Below are 23,174 nucleotides of genomic sequence, written 5' to 3' on the forward strand. Positions count from 1 at the left end.
TCTACAACATCACTTAGCTAGTATCAATACAAGGTAAGGAAAAAGGATTAATAATGTAGAAGCATTGCATTTTCTGAATCCAACAACCCCACTATGTTCAATCCCTCTTTAGCATGTGCATACATACATAAACCATTGGGTCGCAATGGGATTGCGCCTGGCTTGAGAAGAACCCTATGATGATAAAGTCTTCCACTTCCAATCAAAATAATCCCTAGAAAGCACATCCATGGATTAGGTCACCAGTTTACAAGCTGCATCCAAAGTAAACTCTCCAATAAAATGCCAGTTTTGATGAGCATACAAAACTGAGCTGCATGCGAAAGCTCACTACTATTCCAAAGGGCATGGATTTCCATTAAATTCTCACAAAGAAGGAATTGTACTTCTTCAAATCCATCATCAATCTTAAAGCCATTCTTGGACCAACCATGCTAGGTCTGGCAAACACCAGTGCCGAAGTACTGTGGACCAACCATGCTGGTTTCTTACCTAAACTAGGAGAACATATAGGGAACTCGTTTCAAGCCATTCATGCACATCATGTCTTCTTACTTTATATTAGCAAGAGACCCATATCTAACAGTCTTTTTTTTTTGCTCTCTCTTAGGATGTTTTGCCCACAACAACGAGCCTTCGCAAAAGTCCTTGATTGCAGACTCACTCATCTTGGCTTCCTAATGAATTGTTCCTAGATCATGTAAAGGTTCACACCTTTCACATAGGAGCTGAGCTTCCTATAAGGATGCAATGGCAAATGCCCTACTTATGAAGGTACAATACCAACCACCATATCAAATGGGACCCATTGTGCCCTTCACAAGAGAGAACTACACTTTGGTCAGGACCTTCATTTGGACCCTTTACGAACTTCGTTTGGACCCTTGCATTTTGTAACATTCCTTGATATCATAAAAGCACTTTGGTTACACACACACACACACACACACACACACACACACAGAGAGAGAGAGAGAGAGAGAGATTACATCTCATATAAGCTCGTATAATACTGGTCTCACACTCCAATCAGAGAAAATTAGGAAAGGATGGAAGGTTATACAGAATAGCACATCCATATTTGTTAAAAGCTAAACCACAATAGCCAGTTTGCGATAAACTGTAGACATTAAAACAAGGGCCCAGTTTTAAAATAGTTAATAAGCCAGTTGAATTCAAACTAAACCCTTTTTTAGCACTTTACCTAGGATTACAGAATCCAACAGTCAATACCAATAGAAATTACTTAGTAGACCCCAGAAGAAAAAGATTTGACCCGCAAAAACCTTAACTACAATTCCCAGAGGTGCCAGAATAATAATGGCACCTTCAAAAAACACAGAATAATGACACGCATTCCTTAAGTCGCTCTCCAAAAATTCTTACTCCTTTACATAAAGTTGATATAAATTAGACAACAAACTTGGGAAATTTCAGCCTGTCCTAATGCACAACCACACACCATACGAGCAAAATTATGTAGTGATCTGAAGCATGGGTTGTGAATCCCAAATCTTTGCTAAGGCTTGCGTTCCTGCAGCTTTCCCACTCTAACATACAAATACAGGTGCAGCTTTGTAATGATCCCAAGCCACCAGAAAACTCATCAACTCATTGCTGAAAGCAATTGGAAAATTGGCACCTGAGAGAGGTACAGCTACTCAGTCGATAACAATATACACTGGCAGGATGCAGCAACAGCTCCCCTCGTAAGATGTCCGTTTATGAAATCCGGTAAGCTCTCAAGGCTTATACCCTCAAACTTGTCGAAAGAGCGGGTGTCGAAAGAGCGGGGTACCTTATCTCCATATGAACAAACAGCAGGAAACGAGCAGAGCCTCCACCTTCATATACACCATGATGACCGCAGGAAGAATTCACAGTTTACTTCATATAATCTTGCTTCAGCTGAGACTGGCCAATGCCCAAATACCTAGGGATCACCACGAAAATGCTATTAAATAACAATATAGCCAACATACTGAAGAAAGCCATCAACCAAACGGATTGCCAACAGCGTGGGTCGGAAATTGGGCAGCTTGCGCAGAAAACTGTGTGTCGGTGCCTGTCATACTGCTTAGAGATCCAAGGGAGCTGTGCGAAACAAGCTGCTGCCCTGGTTGGGTAGGAAAAAAAGAATCTGCACCTGGGCCGCTCAATGATCCAAGAGAGCTTTGTGAGAGAAGACGATGTTGACCGACTGAACCAGCCAAGAATGAGTCAGTGCTCGCAAAATTTCCAAGCGCGCCCGGTCCTACAGGGTTTTGATGAGAGAATTGACCAGGTGCCCCGTGAGCAGTAAACATGGAGTCTGCTCCTCCAAAGGAATTCTGCGATGGTAATGACTGAATTGGAGCAGAGAAAAACGGTTCTGCCCCATGTTTAGGATTATGATTACTTGGAAAACTTCCAGGCACATTTATTCCCAGGGAAGTTCTGGGCATATTAACTCCCAGTGACGATCCCAATGTGCCTTGCCTGCAATACCAAAAACCTCTCTTTGAATCAACCTCATCAACAGAGCTCAGTAAATTACAGTTGAAGAAGTTTTGCGAAACTAAAGCCTTACTTACATTCCTTGTGGTAACACCGCCTGTGGCTGTTGAGAAAAAAAAGGGCCGCCTTCTGTATTCAGTCCAAGGAAAAAGTGGTGTTATACCCTCAAGGGGGGAGAGAAAATTTCAAAGCTTTGCTCGCAAAATACGACGACTTGACCTGAAGGGATAGAAGCTGAATTCCACAATACTTGAGGAGGATTCATTACATTTGGCTGACTCCATTGAGGGCCATAAGCCCCAAATCCTGGTCCAGGTGCCGGTCTCGGCCCCATATTAAATGTTGGAAGTGCCGCATGCATCGAGGAAAGGCTAGGGAACTGTGAAACACAAAGATTTTGAAAACTAGCACAAACGCATAACTAGTCAAAACCAAAACCTTAATAAAGATGGCCAAAATCAGAGCACAAACTACCAAGTCAATTCGATTGCAACTACATGAGCTCTCCCTCAGAATGCCACTGATGCGGAAACACGAAAGGCAAACCAATCCTACCAGCCACATCCATGTTGACTTTCACCCAGATTTCTTTCACTGAATTTCTTGAGTCCTCAAAAGCATTAGCAAGCTAGCTACTAGCAACATTGCCTTTTCAGCTTGTACCAAGAACAAAAATCAAGGAATTACTCACAGCCCCAGTGACGGGACAATTAATGAGGAATAGTGGTGCTCCCTTCATTTGAATCTCATCTAGACACTGAACATAGGCGATCGTACTATCATTAAGGTACTACCTTAGAGCTGCTCATTGCCTCTACTTGAGGTGCTGGATTATTAGCGACTACTCAGATTGGACCGAGCCAAAGCACTCCGTAAATTGGTCTGGTTTCATCTTGTACATAAGACAGTCTTCAGACTCCCATGCTTAAGCACCTAGATGGCCTAGTCATATGCAGAAAAAGGTTTGACCAGAAAGGGCTTGGAGCTTAAAAGACACAGTAAGACGTGTTTCTTAGTCTTTGCAAAAGAAATTCAATCATCTCCACACTGCTCAGAGACATGCACCAACAACAAGACATAATAAGGTTGGTTAAAACCAGGAAGTACTCTTCAGCATACCGATAATGGTCAAATGAGCAAACATTTACCTCTCCAGAAATTTGACCAGCACCGGAATCGCCTGGAAGATCAAAAGGATTGCTGGATTTTTGGGGTTGGCCATAACTCCCAGATGGCTGTGACAAATACACAACGGGCTTATTTTTCAACAAACATGTACATTGTGCCTCACTGTCCTCCTTGAAGGACTGGACTAATGTGACAAATGCCTTACCATCAATCCCATACCATCCATTGGTGGATATTGTGTAGTGAAAGATTGGCCACCAGGAAAATGAACACTTGAAATTGATCTGCCAAAAATGTCCTGCAACCAAAAAAGACAAAGCTTATAGACCACAAAGCTATGGTGAGCTGCTTGTAGTAGTGAGCAGTCTGATGAGATTGCCTCCAGGTGGGAAAAAACCTGTGCTTCAAGTATTCGGAGTTACCTCAGGTAATTCTTTTCGTCCAGACGGCTGGGCCTGTACAACCTGGGCTGCTGCAGGTGTTGAATTGCTTGCAATTTGTGAGTCAAGCGGTCTAGATCCTTGTGGAACTGGAAGAGAACTTGTTTCACTGCCGGTTGTTGAAAAGGCATTCCAGGGCTGGCAAACACATTCGTGCGCGCACACAAAATTTTCAACAGTTTCTTAAATAAACCTTGTATGCTGCACTAAAGAACCAGAAGAAAAGTGAACATGGAAAAACCAAAAAATTCAACCTGAGAGCTCATTGTCGGAGCAGATGGACCTGCAAGAGATGACCAGCTGTTAGTACTGGCATCCACTGATGGAGCTCCAGGAGCAGTCCACTGTGCTGCCCATTGTATATTTCCATTTCCTACATTGGTAGGATTTGCAAAACCTCCCAAGAGACTTTGGACAGGCGATGCTGCTGGAGCTTGGGCTGCAGCACCCAAAGGAGAATTAGTAAAACCTCCCAAGAGACCCTGAATAGATGGCACTGCTGGAACTTGGGCCGAAGCTCCTAAGGAAGGTGCTGGGGCAGCTGGTTCAAAAGTGGCCCAGCCAGTGCTATTTGAATTGTCAGCTGCTGATTGGGCCACAGTCAGGCCAAAAGGATCAGATTGTTCTTTTGGAGCTGGAGGATCAGGCTCTGCTGAGAAGTCAATTAAGCTTGTAGAATCCTCTCTTTTCACAACTGGGGCAACAGCTGGTATATTCCCATCAACAGATCCAAAGCTACTGGATGAGCCAAATCGTTGCCCGCGACCATCCTTTATTTCAGAAAAAAATTAGGAGTCACTTCCAAACTTGTGAAAACAAAACGCCATCAGAATAAAAATTGCTTGTGTTACAACATACACCTATGGCAGTAGGCGTTACATGGATAATGTCCCACAGCCAACAACGAGAATAAGAGGAAGAAGACCCACCTGAGAGCCGTCTCGACCACCATTGACTTGGCTTCCATGATTTTCAACTCGAAGTGGGGGAACATCCTCACCAAGTATCTCCTTCACAGGCCGTATAGGCGGTGGTGGGCTACTACTACCATAACCTCTACTGACTTTGTCGTTCGCAAAGCGATCCTCAAACCGCCTATCCAGGCCCTCATTGTAGCGATCATCATACGGTTGTCTATCACGACTCTCATAACGAGGCCTTTCATCATAGCGACGGCCATCATTGTAGTTTCTTTCATACCTACTTCTATCACTTTCAAACCGTGCAGGGCTTCTCTTCTCATCAAAACGTGCTCCTCGCTCTTCTGGACGACGGTCTTCATACCCAGCATTTGAGCGTCGTCCACGATCATCATACCTATCTTCATAAGGAGGACTTCTGGAATCTGCACGATAGTTCGGTCGAGGCTCTGGACGGCGGTCGTATATTTCTTCTCGATCTCCCTGTAAGCATATCCATTCGATTTGTTAAATTCTAAAACACAAAATACGTGTAGAAACACCTGTAAATGGGGGTATATGCACACAAACAAAAAAAAAACTGCAAGCACCCATAAATCACCATATTCACTCTGAAAAACAAAACCTTTTTTTATTATAGCCAATCACGAGGTCCTACTTAAGCAAACAATGAGCCATGATTTCCTTACTGAGAAACTCCAAAACAATAACATGATGGGCTCTTGTTTTCATTCCAACCCTGCAACTATGTACGCAGACTCTCTCATTCTAACGCTACAATAGTACTATTGTGCAATCACACTTTAGACATTCATTTCAAATCCAAACACTAGCAGGATAGTTTTAAGTGTCATAAGACCAGCTACTTCAGAAACTCATTTAGTAGAAATCAGACATTCCATCTAATATGTAAAGCTCAGACTTCCTTCCGTTAGCCAAGTTTTCAAAATTAGTTTCGAGACACGTTGGATACTTTTTGGTAATATGCATTCTATGACTGAAATTTTGTTTTTCAAAATCTAAGATTGTTAATCATAGAATGCATATAACCTCTTATAAAAATCATTATTCGACTCTCTACAAAGCCCAGTTGACTTCACGGCAGAGTAAGAAAATGTTCCCCTTGTCATTCCGGAGGTAATGACGCAAACACATTTTCAAGTCCCAAAATAGCAGTTCCCTAAATTTTAGGAGATGCTGCCATTGTATCTTTCTAGGTCATCTGACCCTCTTTGTACACTGCAACGACACCCAGAACTGAAATGTAGCCTCTGTAACAAAGGATTCCAGTTTGGCTAGTCAATGACCCCACTTGGCTAAGCATAGTCCTTGTCCTCTTCAGGCCTAGACTCCCTCTGGACAGTTCCACACTAGCTATGCAATGCAGGGCAGTTAGATTTCCCGAGGGGTGTTTCCAAAAAGTGAAAGTAAATAGATAATAAGAAAGAAATCAACAAAAAGGATAGATAGTAGTCACACGCTGGTGACACACGTCATCACTTTGTGACAAGTAACTCGCTTGGCAAGCCTTCAAAGAAACAATCAGCATGTGAGTGGAGAAAATCTTGGCGTTCTTTGTCCAGTTCAGACATGTTCGTTCTGTGTTCATCATTTAACTCTTTCAAATAGATCGAGTAAACAAAAAGACTAGATTTCATTAATTTGGAAATGGCCGAAGCCGATACAAAAGGGACGGACTCGCCCTTTAGTTTTACATCAAGTCCAATTATTCAGTCCTTTTCATTTGTCAAAGTTGCTTTCTTGACCCGATAGTCGACCACGGCGTTGTTCTTATGGTACCAAGGGACTCCTAGGACCATTCCAAAGGCTCAGATGTAATAGTCCTCGTGCCCTAAATACCCCCTGAAAACGCAAACGAAGTTTGCCAATGACAAGTGTAATGGCTATATACCATCCGGGCACCGCTAGAACTACCTCTGCTGGTGGTCCCCTCCTGTCGGATGTAATCTCGAGCCGCGCCGCCAATTCAGGTGAAATGAAGTTGGCCTTGGCTCCTCCATTGAAAAAGATAAGGGCTTCTTGATCTTTCACTTTGCCCCAAGCTCGGCAAAGTTATGTACTTTCATCTATTTGGCTTGGGTCAGTACCCATGCAATCTGGTACTATTCTTGCGTTCATCTTGCCTTTTCTGCCACGTTCCTCTACTACTCTAGAACTCTCTGACCTATCTTCAGTCTGTCCATGTTGTGCCTTTTTGGGGCACTTTGCGGAGATGTGCCCTTGTTCCCCGCAACCAAAAGACTTCCCCACTTTGAGATTGTAAGGTGCAACGGAATGAATGTTGGTTTTTCTCAAGATTAGTGATCTTTATTGCTCAAGGTTCCTTTTAGTTCTTAGGGAAGGAGAGAGCCTTGCGTCTTGTAGAGTGATGTGATCACGAACAAAGTGAATGGATTGTGCGTGCAAGTGAATGAGACTGAGAGAAGGAGAGAGGAGAGATACGACACCCGAGAGGTTGTAAAACCCTCCTCCGAAGGCCCCACTCTCGTCGGCGAGAGTGGTCTACTTTGATTGCACAAAGGTGTACAATGCGAATGCAATGGACTGATGCAATGGGACTATGCCGATGACGACGACGACGGTGATGACGACGACGACTCGATGGCTGAAATCTGTAGGCTTCTAATCACTGAATTCGGGGACTGTTTCGGTGGCTGAAAATGACTGTTTTGGCTGCGTTTTTTGAGGCTAAACTTGGGGAGACTTCTGCAACTGAACGGGGGCTGATCTGCTACTGTTCCTCTGCTAAGAATCTGCGTTTGTAAAGGGCTGAAATCTGCGTTTTCTTCAAGGCTGAAACTGTGGATCTACTAGCGTTAGTGTGGGGGCTGAAAAACGCTGGGAAGGCTGAGGACTTGCTGGCGTTTTTGGGGAGAAAAACGCTGCTGAAGCTGAGGCTTTTCTGCAAATGAAAAACGCTGGCTGAAATGGCACTGTAGGGCGATCATGCAAGGGGGGACAATGCGCCAGAAGGTGGAAGCTTCAAGGCAATGCTGATGCTGTGGAAAAACGCCAAGGCTAGGCAAGGATGGCGATGGATCTTGATGATGGGGAGTATTGCTGAGAAGTTGCCTATTGAGCGGGAAGCTCGTGCTGCCTCTTTTGCCAGAAAGTGCTAACTTGGGTTTGCTTATATATTAACTTAGCAAAATTGCCCTACCTACTTTTGTTGGAAAGTCACTTAAAAATAATAAGTGAAAATACCAATAAATAGGAAAATAGGCTAAATGCACTGGAAAATTCCCTTAATTGATGCTAATGGATTCTGATGGGAATTCCGATGATCATGCTGTGTGCAACCGGAGGATATGCATCTAAGCTAAGTGACTGGGTATGCACGGTCTACGAATAGACTCACAAAAGTGCCAAATCACTGCTAATCTAGACTTGACTGAACTGACTAAACCCTGCTGTGGTGTAGCTTGTCCACGGACACATAGGGTTGGGATGTGTGACGTGACAGAGATAGTTAGCCCTTTCTCGAAGAGTCATTCGGGGTCGTGTATCCTTCTTTCCTTGGGAGCTCTTTTTCTTTCTACTTTCATTGTTGGAGATCTGTCTGGTCCTTTGAGTCAAGATCTCATCCGTGGGGTAAGTCAAATTCCCCGAATATATCGAAAAACCCCATTTCGCATGACCCATTAATTCTTGAATAGAATCCAACTTTTGTTCAAGAACGTAATCTTGGATCTCTGTAGGGAGTCCGCAGCAAAATCGCTCAATCTATTCTTTAAAGGTGACCTTCTTAAATGAAGAGGTTGGTAGAAAAGAGTCCCAAGGGCCAAAACCTCTCACAATAAGCGTCCAAGGAATCTCCCTTGGTTATCCGAAGATGGCTCCAAGCGGTTCTTACATCCCGTTCGTACTCCCGGGTTAGCCAAAAAGAAATAAAGAGCCGTTTGAATTTCAACCACTTAACTGGAGCTTCTTTCCTCAAGAGAAGAGTGGACCGCCATGTTCGAGCATTTCCTTTGAGAAAAGATGCAGCTCTCCTAATCTTGGAGCGCTTTGAGTAGTGCCCTCAAGAGAAGGCTATGACAAACTATTGGATGAAGGCCAAAGCTCTCGGAGCTTCTCAGAATCCAGAAAAGGATTCAAATTTTATCGATTGTCTACTTTCTTTAAAATCCTTTGTTTTCTTGCTCTTGTCTTCGAGGAAGTCATATTGGTTGGCTCTGTAGAAGTGGTTCTTCTTCGCATAAAACATGTGGTCATCGGAGTCCGAACCGTCAGAGGATGTCTCCTCCGTAGAGCTATCAAAAACTGGTCGGAATCTGAGTTTCTTTGCCTTTTCCTTGCTCTTTCCGAAGCTTTTCTCTTTGCTTCGCTTTTTGCCCTTTTTGTCCTCGTCGCTCGTTCACACATATGCCAATCTGCAGTTGCCCAAATCTTCATTCTTTTCTTCAGTTCCCACGTCGGATTTTCAACTTCTTTTTGCCTTCCCGCTGAGAGGTGTCATCTCTGTAAGATTCTTAACGAGAACCCATGTGTAATCTAGGATTCTTTATGGTTGTATGCCTGTAAGACAGAGCGATGAAGACGGGAGTGCGCCCGATGCGCGATGTATGAAGTGCGGGAGTGGCTAGTAAGTCCGAGGTCTCGGGCCACGAAGATTCTTTTGCAAAATATGTAAAAGTTGTGTGCGCTGCAAAAAGGATCTGAGCCTCCGTAGAAGAAGAATCTTTCTGTGCTCTAATACTGATGTAACAAACTTGGGACACCCCAAGTCAAGATTCTACCGCGACACAGCAAAGATTCACTTCAAAACAGTTTACAAAGTCAACACGGCCCGGCGTAGTTCCGTGTCCAGATGTATTGGCCCCAAAGACAGGTGCCCCTTTCGGTATTTCTTTTTGTATTAATCTATCTTCAAAGTACAAGAGAGCGGGTAGGTGCTCACTCTCAAACTGTGCGTCCAGATGCTCTGAGAAGTGAGGCCTTGCCCACTTATTTAAAGGTACGAGGAATTCCCAAAAGCAGAGCCACAAAAGCACTTAAACTCAAAAGCTTTTACTCTCAAAAAGCAATTGTCCTGAAAGCTGCTATAATCAGCCAGTGTAATTTCAAGACAATCCATACATTGCCACGTCAGCATGTCAGCTTTTTTGCACTGCAATTTTCGGGTTGACAAGTCAGCATTCAGTCAGCGTATATTCCAACGTCCGTACAGCTGCCACGAGGACTATCCATACAGTCAACCTTACGACGCAGTTATGGGGTTCCTGCAGGATGCCACATCATCAGTTTGTGACACATCCTCGAAGAAGGAGGTTTCTTGATTGCCGGTTTGAATCAGATTGATTGGTGGTTTGATGGCTTTCTGCCACTGAGTATGCACTTCAGCCATAGATCATTGAGACAAAATTTGCAAACTGTGGATCTTTAGCAAACTGAAGCATTTGCTTTGTGCACTTGTCAACCTGTTGTCGACGTTGCATCTCTTCGAGTTCATGCTGAGTAGGCCCAGGTGGCTCGTACTCTTCTTCTGTTACTTTGTTTAAATCTTTTGCGGTGTACTCCTATCTCAACGGTTGTAGAAGAGGTCGAATGATTCTTGTCGGAATCATTAAGTGTCGCGAGAAAAAGGGATCCATTTTCCCGGTAGAAGAGAAATCGATCGTGCTCTGATACCACTGTAACAAACTTGGACAACTGTCACAAACGAGAGCGCATAACAATATAAAATACATTCGGATAAATAGGATTTATCACTTATTACTGAAGCCAGAGGATATAGAGAGAAATAAATAGAGAGAGAGATGGAGAGTGAGAAGATCGACACAGTACTGGGGACCAGAAGATGGGTTGGTCCCCCCTCCCCCCCCCCCCCCCCCCCCCCCCTGTAATAGTATCTTTATTACTGAGCAGAAGTCTATACAAGCACACTTGAACCGAACGTATTACCACGTTCGTTCTAGAATAAGACTTGATGGTTCCCGGAAGCCTCAGCTTCCGATTCCTAGGGCAAAACCCTATTCCAAGGAACTTCCGTTCCTTATTCCAATTCCTCGAGAATCAAGGTTCTCACCTCTGGATCTCACCTTCTAAACTCAGGACATGGCATCCCTCCAACTCTTTTCCAACTCTCTTTCCACAGTCCTCTTCCCGCAGAACGACTCTGCTTTCCCAGACACGAAGTCCTTACTCGGGAATCCCAACTTCCGGATCACAACTTGAGAGACTACCTCTCTCCGATCCGTCGATCTACTTCCCAAACTCGGGTACGAAACCCCTGGGCTGATATGGCTCTAGTTCCTCAGAGCGCTTTTTCTCCTGCAGAGGCTCATACCTTCCTCTGCTCCTACTCCCTCACTAAGAGAAAGTACACCTGCAAACAAATACTCAGAGTTCATAACATGAAAATCGTTACCTTCAAAGTCTCGACGCTCGAAACGCAACTCCGTTCTCGAAAAGCAATTCCCCGGAAGAGATCTCTCCATAGAAAATCCTCTCTTCCAATCCTACACACAAAAGAGGTGTGTTCTCGGGTTCCTTCTCGTAAATCAGCCCCGTCTACGACGTTTATGGGCTGAAAACAGAGAAAAACAGCAACTTGTCGCGATGGAAACACGCTTCGTAGGCACTTCTTCGCGAGGGAACTCACGCACTGGGTCTTGGCGACATCTGGTACACTTGGGGCAGCCATGGGCATCACCGGCAACGTCTTCTTTACGGCTGAAATCTGTAGCAACATCTCCTCCTTGCAAAGATTGGTCCTCCCCTCTGAGTGAGGGCATGCGATGCTTTTATAGCTCCTAGCCACGGGCACGAATAGCTGCTCGCGTAGAGATCGCGGTCGTTTTTTTTTTTTTTCAAAAAAAAAATATTTTTTTTCCGCTGTTCTGCCAGAAAAAGAGAGAGAGAAAACGCTGGCTGATCTGTTGCCTTATTTATCAGATGGCTGCCCACTTATTAAGTGGGCGGCCGGTCACCTTTAAAAATGGTCTGAATCTGTCCAAAAACTTCTTGTCAAGAAAACCTTATAAGTTAAAAACAATGCTTTCACTGCACTTGCCAAGCGTCCCTGGATGCAATCACACGCACAGTTGCAATGCATACATAGACTTCCTCACGGGAAAGCATTTGCTTTCCCGAAAAGCAATTCCGCTTTCTCAAAAGCATCCCTTTTTCCTCAAAGTTTCCTCTGAACCCATCGTCATTCAAGTGCTTGCTTTTTCCTTGTGCACAATTCTAACACAGTTCGGAATTTCCTCTGGACTATGGATATTCCCTTTCCGATGCACCCATCACCCACCTTGTGACACATCAGGAATACCCATCACCTAGTCACTTCCTACCGAACTTACGGTACAATCTCCTTCACGAAAGTACGGTACAATCTCCTTCACGATGCTCTATGTCACCCATCCTATGACGCATCAGAGATGTCCGTTCCCGGATGGTCGGATACTTCTTTCCGATGCTCCCTGTCACCCATCCGATGTGACGTATCAGAAGTACCCGTTCCTGGTGGCCTTTGTCACAAAGTGATGACGTGGCAGACAACAAAAACCCTAATTTCTGCCAGAAACCCTAAAATTCCTCCAAACCCTAATTTTTGCTAGAAACCCTAAATTCCGAAAATCGCGGAGGTAGATTATTATTATAAAAAAAAAAAATTGGAAAATGATGAGCGACGCGAATTTTGCTTTTGCTTTTTTTTTATAAAAAAAAAGAGAAAAGACTCTGTAAGAGAGAGAGAGAACTGATGCTTTTGATTTTAAAAGCTTTTGGGGCTCTGCTTTTGGGGCTCTGCTTTTGGGCATCCCTTGTAACCTTTAAATTAGTGGTGAGGGCCTCACTTCTCAGAGCATCTGGACGCAGAGTCTGAGAGTGAAACCCTAACCGCTCTCTTGTACTTTGATGATTGATTAATACAAAAAGAAATATCGAAAGGGGCGCCAGTCTTTGGGGTCAATATCTCTAGGCACGGAACTCCGCCGGGCCAGTGCAAATCTATTGTGATTTGTGAATTGTTTTGAAGTGGTTATTTGGTGTTTTCGCGGTTGATTCTTGACTTGGAGTGTCCAAGTCTGTTACAGTGGTATCAGAGCACGGCCGATTTCTCTTCTACGGGAAATCCGATCCCCGAATTTTTTTCCGCGGCACCTATGGCTTCAGGCAATGATCAATCGACTCCCTCTGCATTTGGAGATGCGGGCAGGGATCACAAGAAAGATTCCGGCAGAGAGTACGGCCCGCCTTGGCCTACTTAGGCAGAGCGGCGAGAGATGGAGTGTCGCCAGTTGATGGGCGATGCAACAAAGATGATGCTCAATTTTGCCAAGGACCCGAAGATGGCAAAATATATGAACCAGACCTCTTTGGAGGAGGTACAGATGGAGTGGCACAGAACCACAACACCACTCCCGAAACCCGCTCTCAAGAAACCTTCTGCCTCCAAGAAAATATACGGAGCAGGAACTGGAGAACGTGGTTGATGCACGGATTGCTCAGCTTTTTGACACGCAAAAGAAAGCCAAAAAGCACGGCAAAAAGCAGAAGAAAGGCACTGACTTCCCGGGATATTTGGGTCGTCGGTCGACATTTGACAAGGCAAAGAAATTGAAGAAGCGCGTCAAGTTTGAAGACCTACCCAGTTCTTCTTCTTCTTCTTCTGACAGTTCTTCTAGCTCCTCGGATTCGAGCGAAGAAGATAGAAAAGGTAAAAAGCGAAGCAAGAAGCAACGCTTTGGAAAGGGCAAGAGAAAGGCAAAGAAGGCTAAATCTCGCCCAGAGACTGACAGTTCTACTGAAGACTCGTCTACAGACAGCTCAGATTCCAATGACGGAAAGTTTTATGCGAACAAGAAGAATTTTTACAAAGCCAACCAGTATGACTTTCTCGAAGATAAAAGCAAGAAAGTCCGAGAGTTTAAGGAAGGTGGCCTCTTGATCAAGTTTGATACTTTTCAGGATACTCAGATGCTTCAAAGGCTTTTGTCTTTTATACAGCAGTTTGACATCGCTTTCGCGGGAGGACGCTATTCAGAGCACTCCAAGATTCGGAGAGCTGCCTCTTACTTTAAGGGGAATGCTCGTACTTGGTGGTCCACGCTTCTATTAAGCAAGACTGTGCCAGTTACATGGCTGAAATTCAAGAGGCTTTTTATTTCTTCTTGGTTGACTCAAGAGTTTGAGCGAGATATACGAGCTGCTTGGAACCATCTCCGGATGACCAAGAGCGATACAGTGAATTCTTATTGTGAAAGATTCTGGAGCTCTTTTCTACCCACCTCTTTATTCAAGAAGATCTCGTTCAGAGAACAGATTGAGCGGTTTACCTTGGGTCTACCTACAGAGATCCGAGATCACTGCTTGGAACAGAAGTCAGCTTCTATTCAGGAGTTGATGAGTCATGCGAAGCGGGGCTTTGCCATTCACTCTGGCAGTCTGACCTACCCCACAGATGAGGCCATGACACAACGAGCCGAACAGACTTCTGGGAATGAAAGTAGAATGAACAAGAGCAACCCAGAGAAAAAAAAGGATGCACGACCCAAGCTTACTCCTGAGGAGAGAGCTCGCTTCATCAGAGAGGGGAAGTGCTTTCGATGCGGGGAACATGGACATATTTCCGCAAAGTGCCCTGATAAGGCACAGAAAGAACATAATGATAAAGACGACGACAGGTCTGAGAGTTCGAGAGCAGCTGAGGAATGTGGCAGAAAAGGCAGATAGAAAAGCAGAACTGGTACCACATGGCATGGGACCTGCACCGAATCTAATGAATGAAAGTACAAACTTTGCCGCTTTCGGGGCAAAGTGAAGGATCAGGAAGCTCTTTTGAAGGAGCCAAGGCCAACTTCTTTTCACTTGGAATTGGCGGCTCGATTTGGAATTACGCCCGACAGACTGACGCCACAGGCAGAGGTAGTTCGACAGGCACCCGGATGGGATGTTGCCATTACACCGAGCATTGGCAAACTTTGATTGCAATGACAGGGGTGTTCAGGGCACGCGAGTGACGTTTCTACTCGGGATCCCTTGGTAAGACAAGAACTACGCCGTGGTTGACTACCCCGAGAAAGCGACTTTGATAAATAAATGAAGGGCTTAGAGATTGTACTTGATGAACTTCAGTTTTCTTACTCATTCTTTTGGGAGAACTGAACGATGGATAAAAGTTGAATATGTTTTGACCTGAAGAAAAGAACGCCAAGATTTTTTTTCTCCACGCTCATGCCGATTGCTTTTGAGAGGACCTGAAGATCATACCATTGATCTGATATCTGGAAGCATGCCACCGAATCGGCCACCTTATCGTGTGAGCCGAGTACAGAATGAAAAGATTATGAACTCAGTGAAAGACCTCTTGGAAAAGGGTCTTGTCCAGCCTAGTACTTCACCGTATTGCTCTCCAGTGTTGTTGGTTTTGAAGAAAGACGGATCTTGGAGAATGTGCATCGATTATAGCACTCTCAACGAAATCACCATCAAGAACAGATTTCCGATTCCTAGGATCGATGATATACTCGACAGGTTACAGGGATCCTCGTGCTTTAGCAGGATTGACTTGAAGAGTGGATATCATCAAATCAGGATAGCGCCAGGAGATGTCTACAAGACAGGTTTTCGGACGACTTTTGGGTTATTTGAGTTTTTGGTGATGTCTTTTGGCTTAACCAATGCTCCTGCGACATTTAACCGGATGATGGACAGGATTTTTCGAGAGTACAGGCTATTTTTTTTTTTGGCACTTTCTTTGACGACATCATTGTTTTCTCCAAGAATGAGGCAGAACACAGAGATCATCTGCTTCAAGTCTTTTAGGCATTACGAGATCACACGCTAGTGATTAATGCAAAGAAAAGTGAATTTTTCCTACCATGGATACACTTTTTGGGACACATTGTGTCAGCAGCAGGAGTGCAAATGGGCCCGGCCAAGATAGAGACTATCCGTGATTGGCCCGATTTGAGGAATGTCCATGAAGTTAGAAGCTTCTTGGGACTGTGTTCGTACTACAGGCGGTTCATACGAAAGTTTGCACAGGTTGCTTCCCCTTTGCATACCTTGACACAGAAAGGAGTACCTTTTTCGTGGGGACCCACAGAGGTGACTGCCTTTCAGACATTGAAAGAGAAATTCACTACAGGACCAGATTTGACTTTGCCGGACTTGCAGAAGTCATTTGAAGTATTTTGTGATGCTTGTGGTCGTAGTCTGGGTGCGGTCTTGATGCAAGAAGGCCATGTCATAGCTTACGAGAGTCATTTGTTCTCTAGGCCAGAGATGACAGCACAGATTTATGAGAAAGAGCTTTTGGCGGTTATCCATGCTCTTACTCAGTGGCGGCATTACCTACTCGGAGCGGATTTTACTGTCTTTACAGACCATCAGAGTTTGAGCTACTTCTTGTCACAGAAGCAGCTTTCGGAAAAGCAGATGTGGTGGGTGAACATCTTGTCACAGTTCCACTTCCAGATTGTCCATGTGCAAGGACAGAAGAATGTGGTGGCAGATGCTTTGTCTCGAAAACCGTTGGTTCTGGCTATTTCCGCGATACATCATAGGAGCTTCGAGGATATGGTCGATCAGTATGCCACAGATACAGATTTTGCAGATATTTTCACACGATACGAGATGGGGAGACAGTAGCAGGATACTCCCTTCGGGAAGGCTACTTGATGAAAAAGACTATGTTGTGAGTTACATAGCCGTTGAGGGAAAAGGTTATGACTGATTGCCACTGTCCACCTTTTACACGTCACCGCGGCATTACTACCACCATGAAAGGGGTAGAGAGAGATTTCTTTTGGCGGAGACTGAAGAAGGATGTGGAAGAGTTTGTGCGCAGTTGCTTGGTATGCCAGAAGGTCAAGTTTGACAGGCATAAGGCACAGGGATTGTTACAGCCTTTACCCATACCCACCCGCCCTTGGGAAAATATTGAAATGGATTTCATTTTTTTTAATCTCCTGAGAATACAGAATGATCACGATGATTTTCCGATTACATGGCACGCCTGAGACGATTGTCTCCGACAGAGACCCCAGATTTATGAGTTTGTTTTGGAAGGCAATTTGGGAGAACATTGGCACGCGGTTGCAGTTCTCGTCATCGTTCCACTTGCAGACTGACGAGCAATCTAAGATTGCCAATTCAGTGATTTTAGATTTATTGAAGTCCTGTATCTCGCATCAGAAGACTCAATGGGAAAAGAACTTACCTTTGGTGGAATTTGCCTACAATAACACGATACACTCTTCGACGGCCGGGGAAGACGCCATGCGAAGGTTCCATCCTTCCTGAGCACGAAAGATTAGAAATTTGAAGCGGATGAATATTCGCGAGATTTGGATACGGTTTTTGCCAAGGTTCGCGAGACTTTGCAGGAGTCTCAAGAACGACAGAAAAAGGCAGCGGATCGCCATCGTCGCGACTGGAAACTGAAGGAGGATGATTGGGTGCTCTTACTTTTGAGAAGGACGCCTAAGAAAGAAAAAGGGAAAGGAGAGACTTTTTCCAAAGCTTAGTATGTGATACTACGGATCTTTCCAGATTACTGACAAGATAAATGATGTCTCCTTCCGATTGGAACTGCCAGATACTTGGAGGATTCATAATGCATTGCATGTGAGTCTCTTGAACCCTGTTAAGGGTGATGTGCCTGATGATGGGGAGCCTGATGAGCAACCCGAAGTGGAAGAAAACGAGGAGATCCTTGTCCCTGATTCCTGAACATATTTTGGCACATAATGATACGAAGAAAGGTAAAGTCCGAAGGCGGTTCTTGGTTAAGTTCAAGAACTTTCCTGCATTTGATGCGAAGTGGATGGAGGAGGAGGACCTAGCAGATACTCCTCGGATTGTGAAACTTTACCTCGATGTTTTGGTTTAGCATAGTCTACTCCAAACGGAACCCAGAACTCAGCTTGGCCGAAGATCTGGTGCAGTGGGATGCACAAGAGGGAAGTTACTCCGCTCCCTTGTCAACAGATGCCTCGATTTTGATACTAAAGTCACTGATGTCTCTTTGAGCTTCAGGGATACTGAGAGCTGACACTATTCTGTTGGATGACTTTATGAAATGGAATTCCTGATTATGATACTGATTTGTTCTTGACTTCTTGTGAGTGCAAGAACTGATAGACGAAATGACTGCAGCATTTTGGTCTACTTGATCTCGAATAGACATGGTTGCAATAGGGGTTAGTCAATCGGACATCGATGAGGTCCCGATTGGACCTAGATGTGATTGCTAGCTACATTGCCGATAAATCATGGTCTAAGATCCGAATGAATGTTGAATGTCATGTGATGTCCTGTGATGTCTGGTGATGTCCTGTGATGTCGTGTGATGTGACTGTCGATTTTGTACATGTGCTAGATGTGTGTTCCTAGTACGTAGGTACTAACAGTCAGTGTCTGCTAAGACGGTTTATTGCTTTTGTCGGTTTTGCAGGCGTAATCGCGGTCGATTACAATGCTTTCAAGAGGGGGGTATGTCACAAAGTGATGACGTGGCGGATAGCAGAAACCCTAATTTCTGTCAAAAACCCTAAAATTCCTCCAAACCCTAATTTTTGCTAGAAACCCTAAATTCCGGAAATCACGGAGGCGGATTATTATTATAAAAAAAAAATTTGGAAAATGATGAGCGACGCGAATTTTGCTTTTGCTTTTTTTTTCTTAAAAAAAAGAGAAAAGACTCTCTAAGAGAGAGAGAACTGATGCTTTTGATTTTAAAAGCTTTTGGGGCTCTGCTTTTGGGCATCCCTTGTAACCTTTAAATTAGTGGTGAGGGCCTCACTTCTCAGAGCATCTGGACGCAGAGTCTGAGAGTGAAACCCTAACCGCTCTCTTGTACTTTGATGATTGATTAATACAAAAAGAAATACTGAAAGGGGCGCAAGTCTTTGGGGCCAATATCTCTAGGCACGGAACTCCGCCGGGCCAGTGCAAATCTATTGTGATCTGTGAATTGTTTTGAAGTGGTTATTTGGTGCTGTCGCGGTTGATTCTTGACTTGGAGTGTCCAAGTCTGTTATAGCCTTACAGATATTCCCGTTCTCAGTGTTCCCGTCATTACTTTAAATGACGCACTAGGAATACTCTGTACTCGGATGTCTCCAGTGAGAAAAGCCCTCTCACTTAAAATTCCAATAATTCATTTAGAATTATTTTTCCTTGGTGTTCCAAGCGAGAAAACCCTCACTTATAAATCCAATAATTCATTTAGAATTATTTTTCTATAAGATAAAGCCAATTTAGCAACAACCGAAGTCGAGATTCTACAGCGACACACCAGAGATTCACTTCAAAACAATTCACAAATCAAAAGAGAGTCGACACGCCTCGACGTAGTTCCATGCCAAGAGATACTGGCCCTAAAGACAAGCCCCCCTTTCAGAATTTCTTTTATATTAATCATTGAGCAAAGTACAACCATCCCGCGGGTACTCACTCTCAGACTTTGCATCCAGATGCTCTGCAGAGTGAGCCCCTTGGGTTTAATTTAAAGGTTACAAGGGATGCTAAAAGCAGACCCCAAAAGCTTTCAAACTCAAAAGCAAACTGACCCAAAAGCTGCCACGCTAAAAGCGAGATCCCGTACAACTACTGTCAACGTAAAAGCAAGAAATCCGTACGCATTGCCACGTCAACACTATCAACGCGATCTGCAAATCCGAACAGCCACGTCAGCAGTCAGCGCGAATCAGAGGCTTCCGTACAGCAACCAATCAATGTGTGTGTGTGTGTGTCCAAGCACTGCTACGTCATCAGTTTGTGACAGAAATAGCCAAAACCAAGGGCTTTCTAGGCAATGCATCCACCACTAAATTCTTTTGTCCCTAAACATGGACAATCTCAAAGTGAAATTGTGACAGAATATTAGCCCATCGCATCTGCTTTTCCGAAAGTTGCTTCTATAACAAGAAGTAACGTAAACTCTGATCATCCATAAAGACTGTAAAATCAGCTCCGAGTAAATAGTGTCGTCACTGAGTAAGAGCGTGTATCACTGCCCATAACAAACTTGGGGTGTCCAAGTTTGTTACAGTGGTATCGGAGCACAGAAAGATTCTTCTTCTACGGAGGATCCGATCCTTTTTTCAACGCACACAGACTTTGGGAAAGAATCTTCGTGTCCCGACTCCCGACTTTTCTGTGCTCTGATACCACTGTAACAAACTTGGACACCCCAAGTCAAGATTCTTCTTCTAGGGAGGATCCGATCCTTTTTGCAACGTACACAGTTTTTGGGAAAGAATCTTCGTGCCTCGACACCGGACTTATTAGCCACTCCCACCCTTCATACATCGCGCATCGGATGCACTCCCATCTTCATCGCTCTGTCTTACAGGACATAAAGCCATAAAGAATCCCAAATTACACATGGGTTCTCGTGAATAATCTGACAAAGATGACACCTCCCAGTGGGAAGGCAAAGAAAAGTTGAAACTTTGGCGCGAAAACTATAGAAAAGAAGGAAGATTTGGGGCAAAAAAAAAAAGTCGGACAAGTTCGCCAAAACGAAGTACAAACGCGAATTCCAGATTGGCATGTGTGAATAGATTGATTAAGTACTTCAGGGACCCGAGATTGGCGAAACACCTCAAGAATCACCCGATTGATAAGATTTACTCAAGATGGCAAATAGCCATTGCTTCTCCTCTCAAGTAGGGAGGGAAGCCGAAAGGACAGACGAGTGGAGAAAAGCGGAACATATACACGCAGAAAGAGATGGACCAAAACTCAGAGGACCACCAGAAGATAAACTTGAGTCACAGAGCAACAGCCAAGTGCGGAAGAAAAGGAAAGATGAAAGTAAAACTGGTACCACATTGAGTGGGGCCCAAACCGAATCAAATGAACGAAAGTACAAAACTTTGCCGACCTTGGGGCAAAGTGAAAGATCAAGAAGCCCTCATTTTTCTTTGATGGAGGAGCCAAGGCCAACTTTTTGGAGTACCTACTTTGGAGTAGCAATTAGCTACCCTTGTTCCTGCTCAAGGAGGCTCTTGCCTCAGCACAAAAGCATGAAACCACACAGCTGTACATCAGCCAAATGAAGAGCCCTCTTATGGGGCATCACATAATTGCACGTAGGGGGGAGAGAGAGCAGTGTGTAGTGTGCAGGGCATCACTGCTAGCACCACATTGTACATAGAGTGGAAAGAAGGCACTCCATAGCTCTTAACCTGTGAGACAGATTCTCAATGACGCATCCCCCCAGCATAAATCGAGCGCCCTCTCTTTTGCGCTTTACCTGTAATGCATCTGTGAACAAATAGATGCAAAAGGGAAAGTTTTCCATGGCTGCCAAAACCTGCGTATCGTTGAAAACGCAACAAAACAGCCCTGTAAACACGCATCTGATGCCTTCCAATGCTGAAAATGAGCTCCTTGGTCCTAGGTAAAGTCATGGGAAGCTCAAAAATGGAGAGAAATGGCTGAAAATCACAGTTATCAGCCTCCAAAATTGCTCCAAAAAGTCAGTTACGAGTTCTCTTCTCCCAAACTTGGTAAATTGGCCAAAAAGTGCCACTTGGCACTCATGCATGCAATTTCCCCGCATTGGGCTTCCTGCTTAAAAATCTCTCAACTGGTGCATCAGTTGACATTGCAACAGAGTAATAAAATGTTCCCCTTCTCATTCTGAAGCTAATGACGCGAATAGATTTCGTGAACAAAGTAGCAATTCCCTAAATTTTAGGGGATGCTTCCGTTGAGCTCCAACTGGTCATTTGACCATCTATCCTCATTGGGACCGCATCCAAAGTTGCAATGTGGCCCAACTATCGGATACTTTCAGTTGGTGATCCCACCTTGACTTTATGCCTTTATTGAGTTCACGTCCTAGTATCCACCAACTTGTTAACTGCGACAGGGGGACCTACATGATCTTAAATTGAGCCTAGACATCCTTTTACTTTACGAGTTCCAGTGCCGACCAACTTCCCGTTTGCGGGTGAAACTATCGTTCACATTCCAATTCCGACCATTTGCAACTTCAAGAAGAGGGTCTCAAAAATTAAACAAAAAGAAACCAACAACTAAGGTTAGCAGCTGCCATGTCACAGGATTCTAGAGAATCAAACGGTTCCAATGAACTAAGGGAACCATATGCAAGTTCATCGAAGGATTCCAGAGAAAGCGGAATCAGATGATAGTGCGTCTTAGGGTTTCGAAGATTGACTATGACGCCAAAGGACAGGGAAAGCGAAAGAGGCTCCCCGCACGTCCCAGGGCACAAGGAAAGAAAGGATAAAGGGAATCAACCGGTTGATCATAACATTCCCCAACCATAAAATAAGATTGAGACTATTGCAGATTGGCCAGATTTGAAGAAAGTTTATGAAGTTGAAGCTTCTTCGGCTTGTGTTCTTACTACCAACGGTTCATTCGAAAGTTTGTAGAGGTAGCTTCCCCTTTGCACATTCTGACACAAGGAGGAGTCCCTTTCTCGTGGGGACCCACACAGGCACCTGCCTTTAAGACACTGATAGAGAAATGGACCAGTATTAACTTTATCGGATTTGCAAAAGTCATTTGAAGGATATTGTGATGCTTGTGGTCGTAGTCTAGGAGCGGTCTTAATGCAAGAAGGCCATGTGATTGCCTATGAAAGCCGATTGTTTTCGAGGCCAAAATTGACAGCACAGATTTATGAGAAAGGGCTACTGGCAATGATCCATGCTCTTACTCAGTGGCGACATTACCTACTCGGAGCCAATTTCACAATCTTTACTGATCATCAGAGTTTACGTTACTTCGTCACAAAAGCAGCTTTCAGAAAAGCAAATGGGGTGGGCTAACATCTTGTCACAGTTCAGGGACAAAAGAACTTGGTGGCAAATGGTTTGTGTCTCGGAAGTTGTTGGTCTTGGCTATTTCCGCGATTCATCGTAGAAGCTTCGAGGATGTAACAAATTGCTGACGTGTCAAAGCCTAAAGAATGGGGTTTTAGGGTTAGGGTTTTCAGCATTAGGGTTTCAACAATTAGGGTTTTTGACAAAAATTAGGGTTTAGGCCCCTCGGCCACATCACCCTTAAACCTGCAAACCCTAATTTTGAAAACCCTGACCCTAAAACTGCAGAAACCCTAACCCTAAGGCAACAGACAGATTCCAAAAATTGCGCTAACATGATGACGTGGCAGGCTGTACGGATTTCCGTAAATTACGCTGGCTGCTTTTTGGCTTTGCTTTTGAACCAGAAG

At 44.4% G+C, this 23,174-nt stretch overlaps 1 protein-coding gene across 1 annotated transcript in view; it reads right to left on the reverse strand.

The window, feature by feature from the left end:
• Nucleotides 1-1,365: 1,365 nt before the first annotated feature.
• The window catches only part of NIG (NSP (nuclear shuttle protein)-interacting GTPase), a 29,028-nt gene continuing 7,219 nt past the window's right edge, over nucleotides 1,366-23,174 (reverse strand). The window contains exons 7-14 of the mRNA XM_086496349.1: nucleotides 4,994-5,467; nucleotides 4,319-4,834; nucleotides 4,047-4,202; nucleotides 3,830-3,922; nucleotides 3,645-3,731; nucleotides 2,716-2,875; nucleotides 2,574-2,625; nucleotides 1,366-2,478 (exon numbers count right to left, since the gene is read on the reverse strand). Coding sequence (XP_086352475.1) covers nucleotides 1,995-2,478; nucleotides 2,574-2,625; nucleotides 2,716-2,875; nucleotides 3,645-3,731; nucleotides 3,830-3,922; nucleotides 4,047-4,202; nucleotides 4,319-4,834; nucleotides 4,994-5,467 — 2,022 coding nt within the window. The 3' untranslated portion in view covers nucleotides 1,366-1,994. The remainder of the gene's footprint in view (nucleotides 2,479-2,573; nucleotides 2,626-2,715; nucleotides 2,876-3,644; nucleotides 3,732-3,829; nucleotides 3,923-4,046; nucleotides 4,203-4,318; nucleotides 4,835-4,993; nucleotides 5,468-23,174) is intronic.

The sequence above is a fragment of the Adiantum capillus-veneris genome, chromosome 23 (assembly GCF_014529385.1).
Source record: "Adiantum capillus-veneris isolate H3 chromosome 23, ASM1452938v2, whole genome shotgun sequence".
Classification (NCBI taxonomy): domain Eukaryota; kingdom Viridiplantae; phylum Streptophyta; class Polypodiopsida; order Polypodiales; family Pteridaceae; genus Adiantum; species Adiantum capillus-veneris.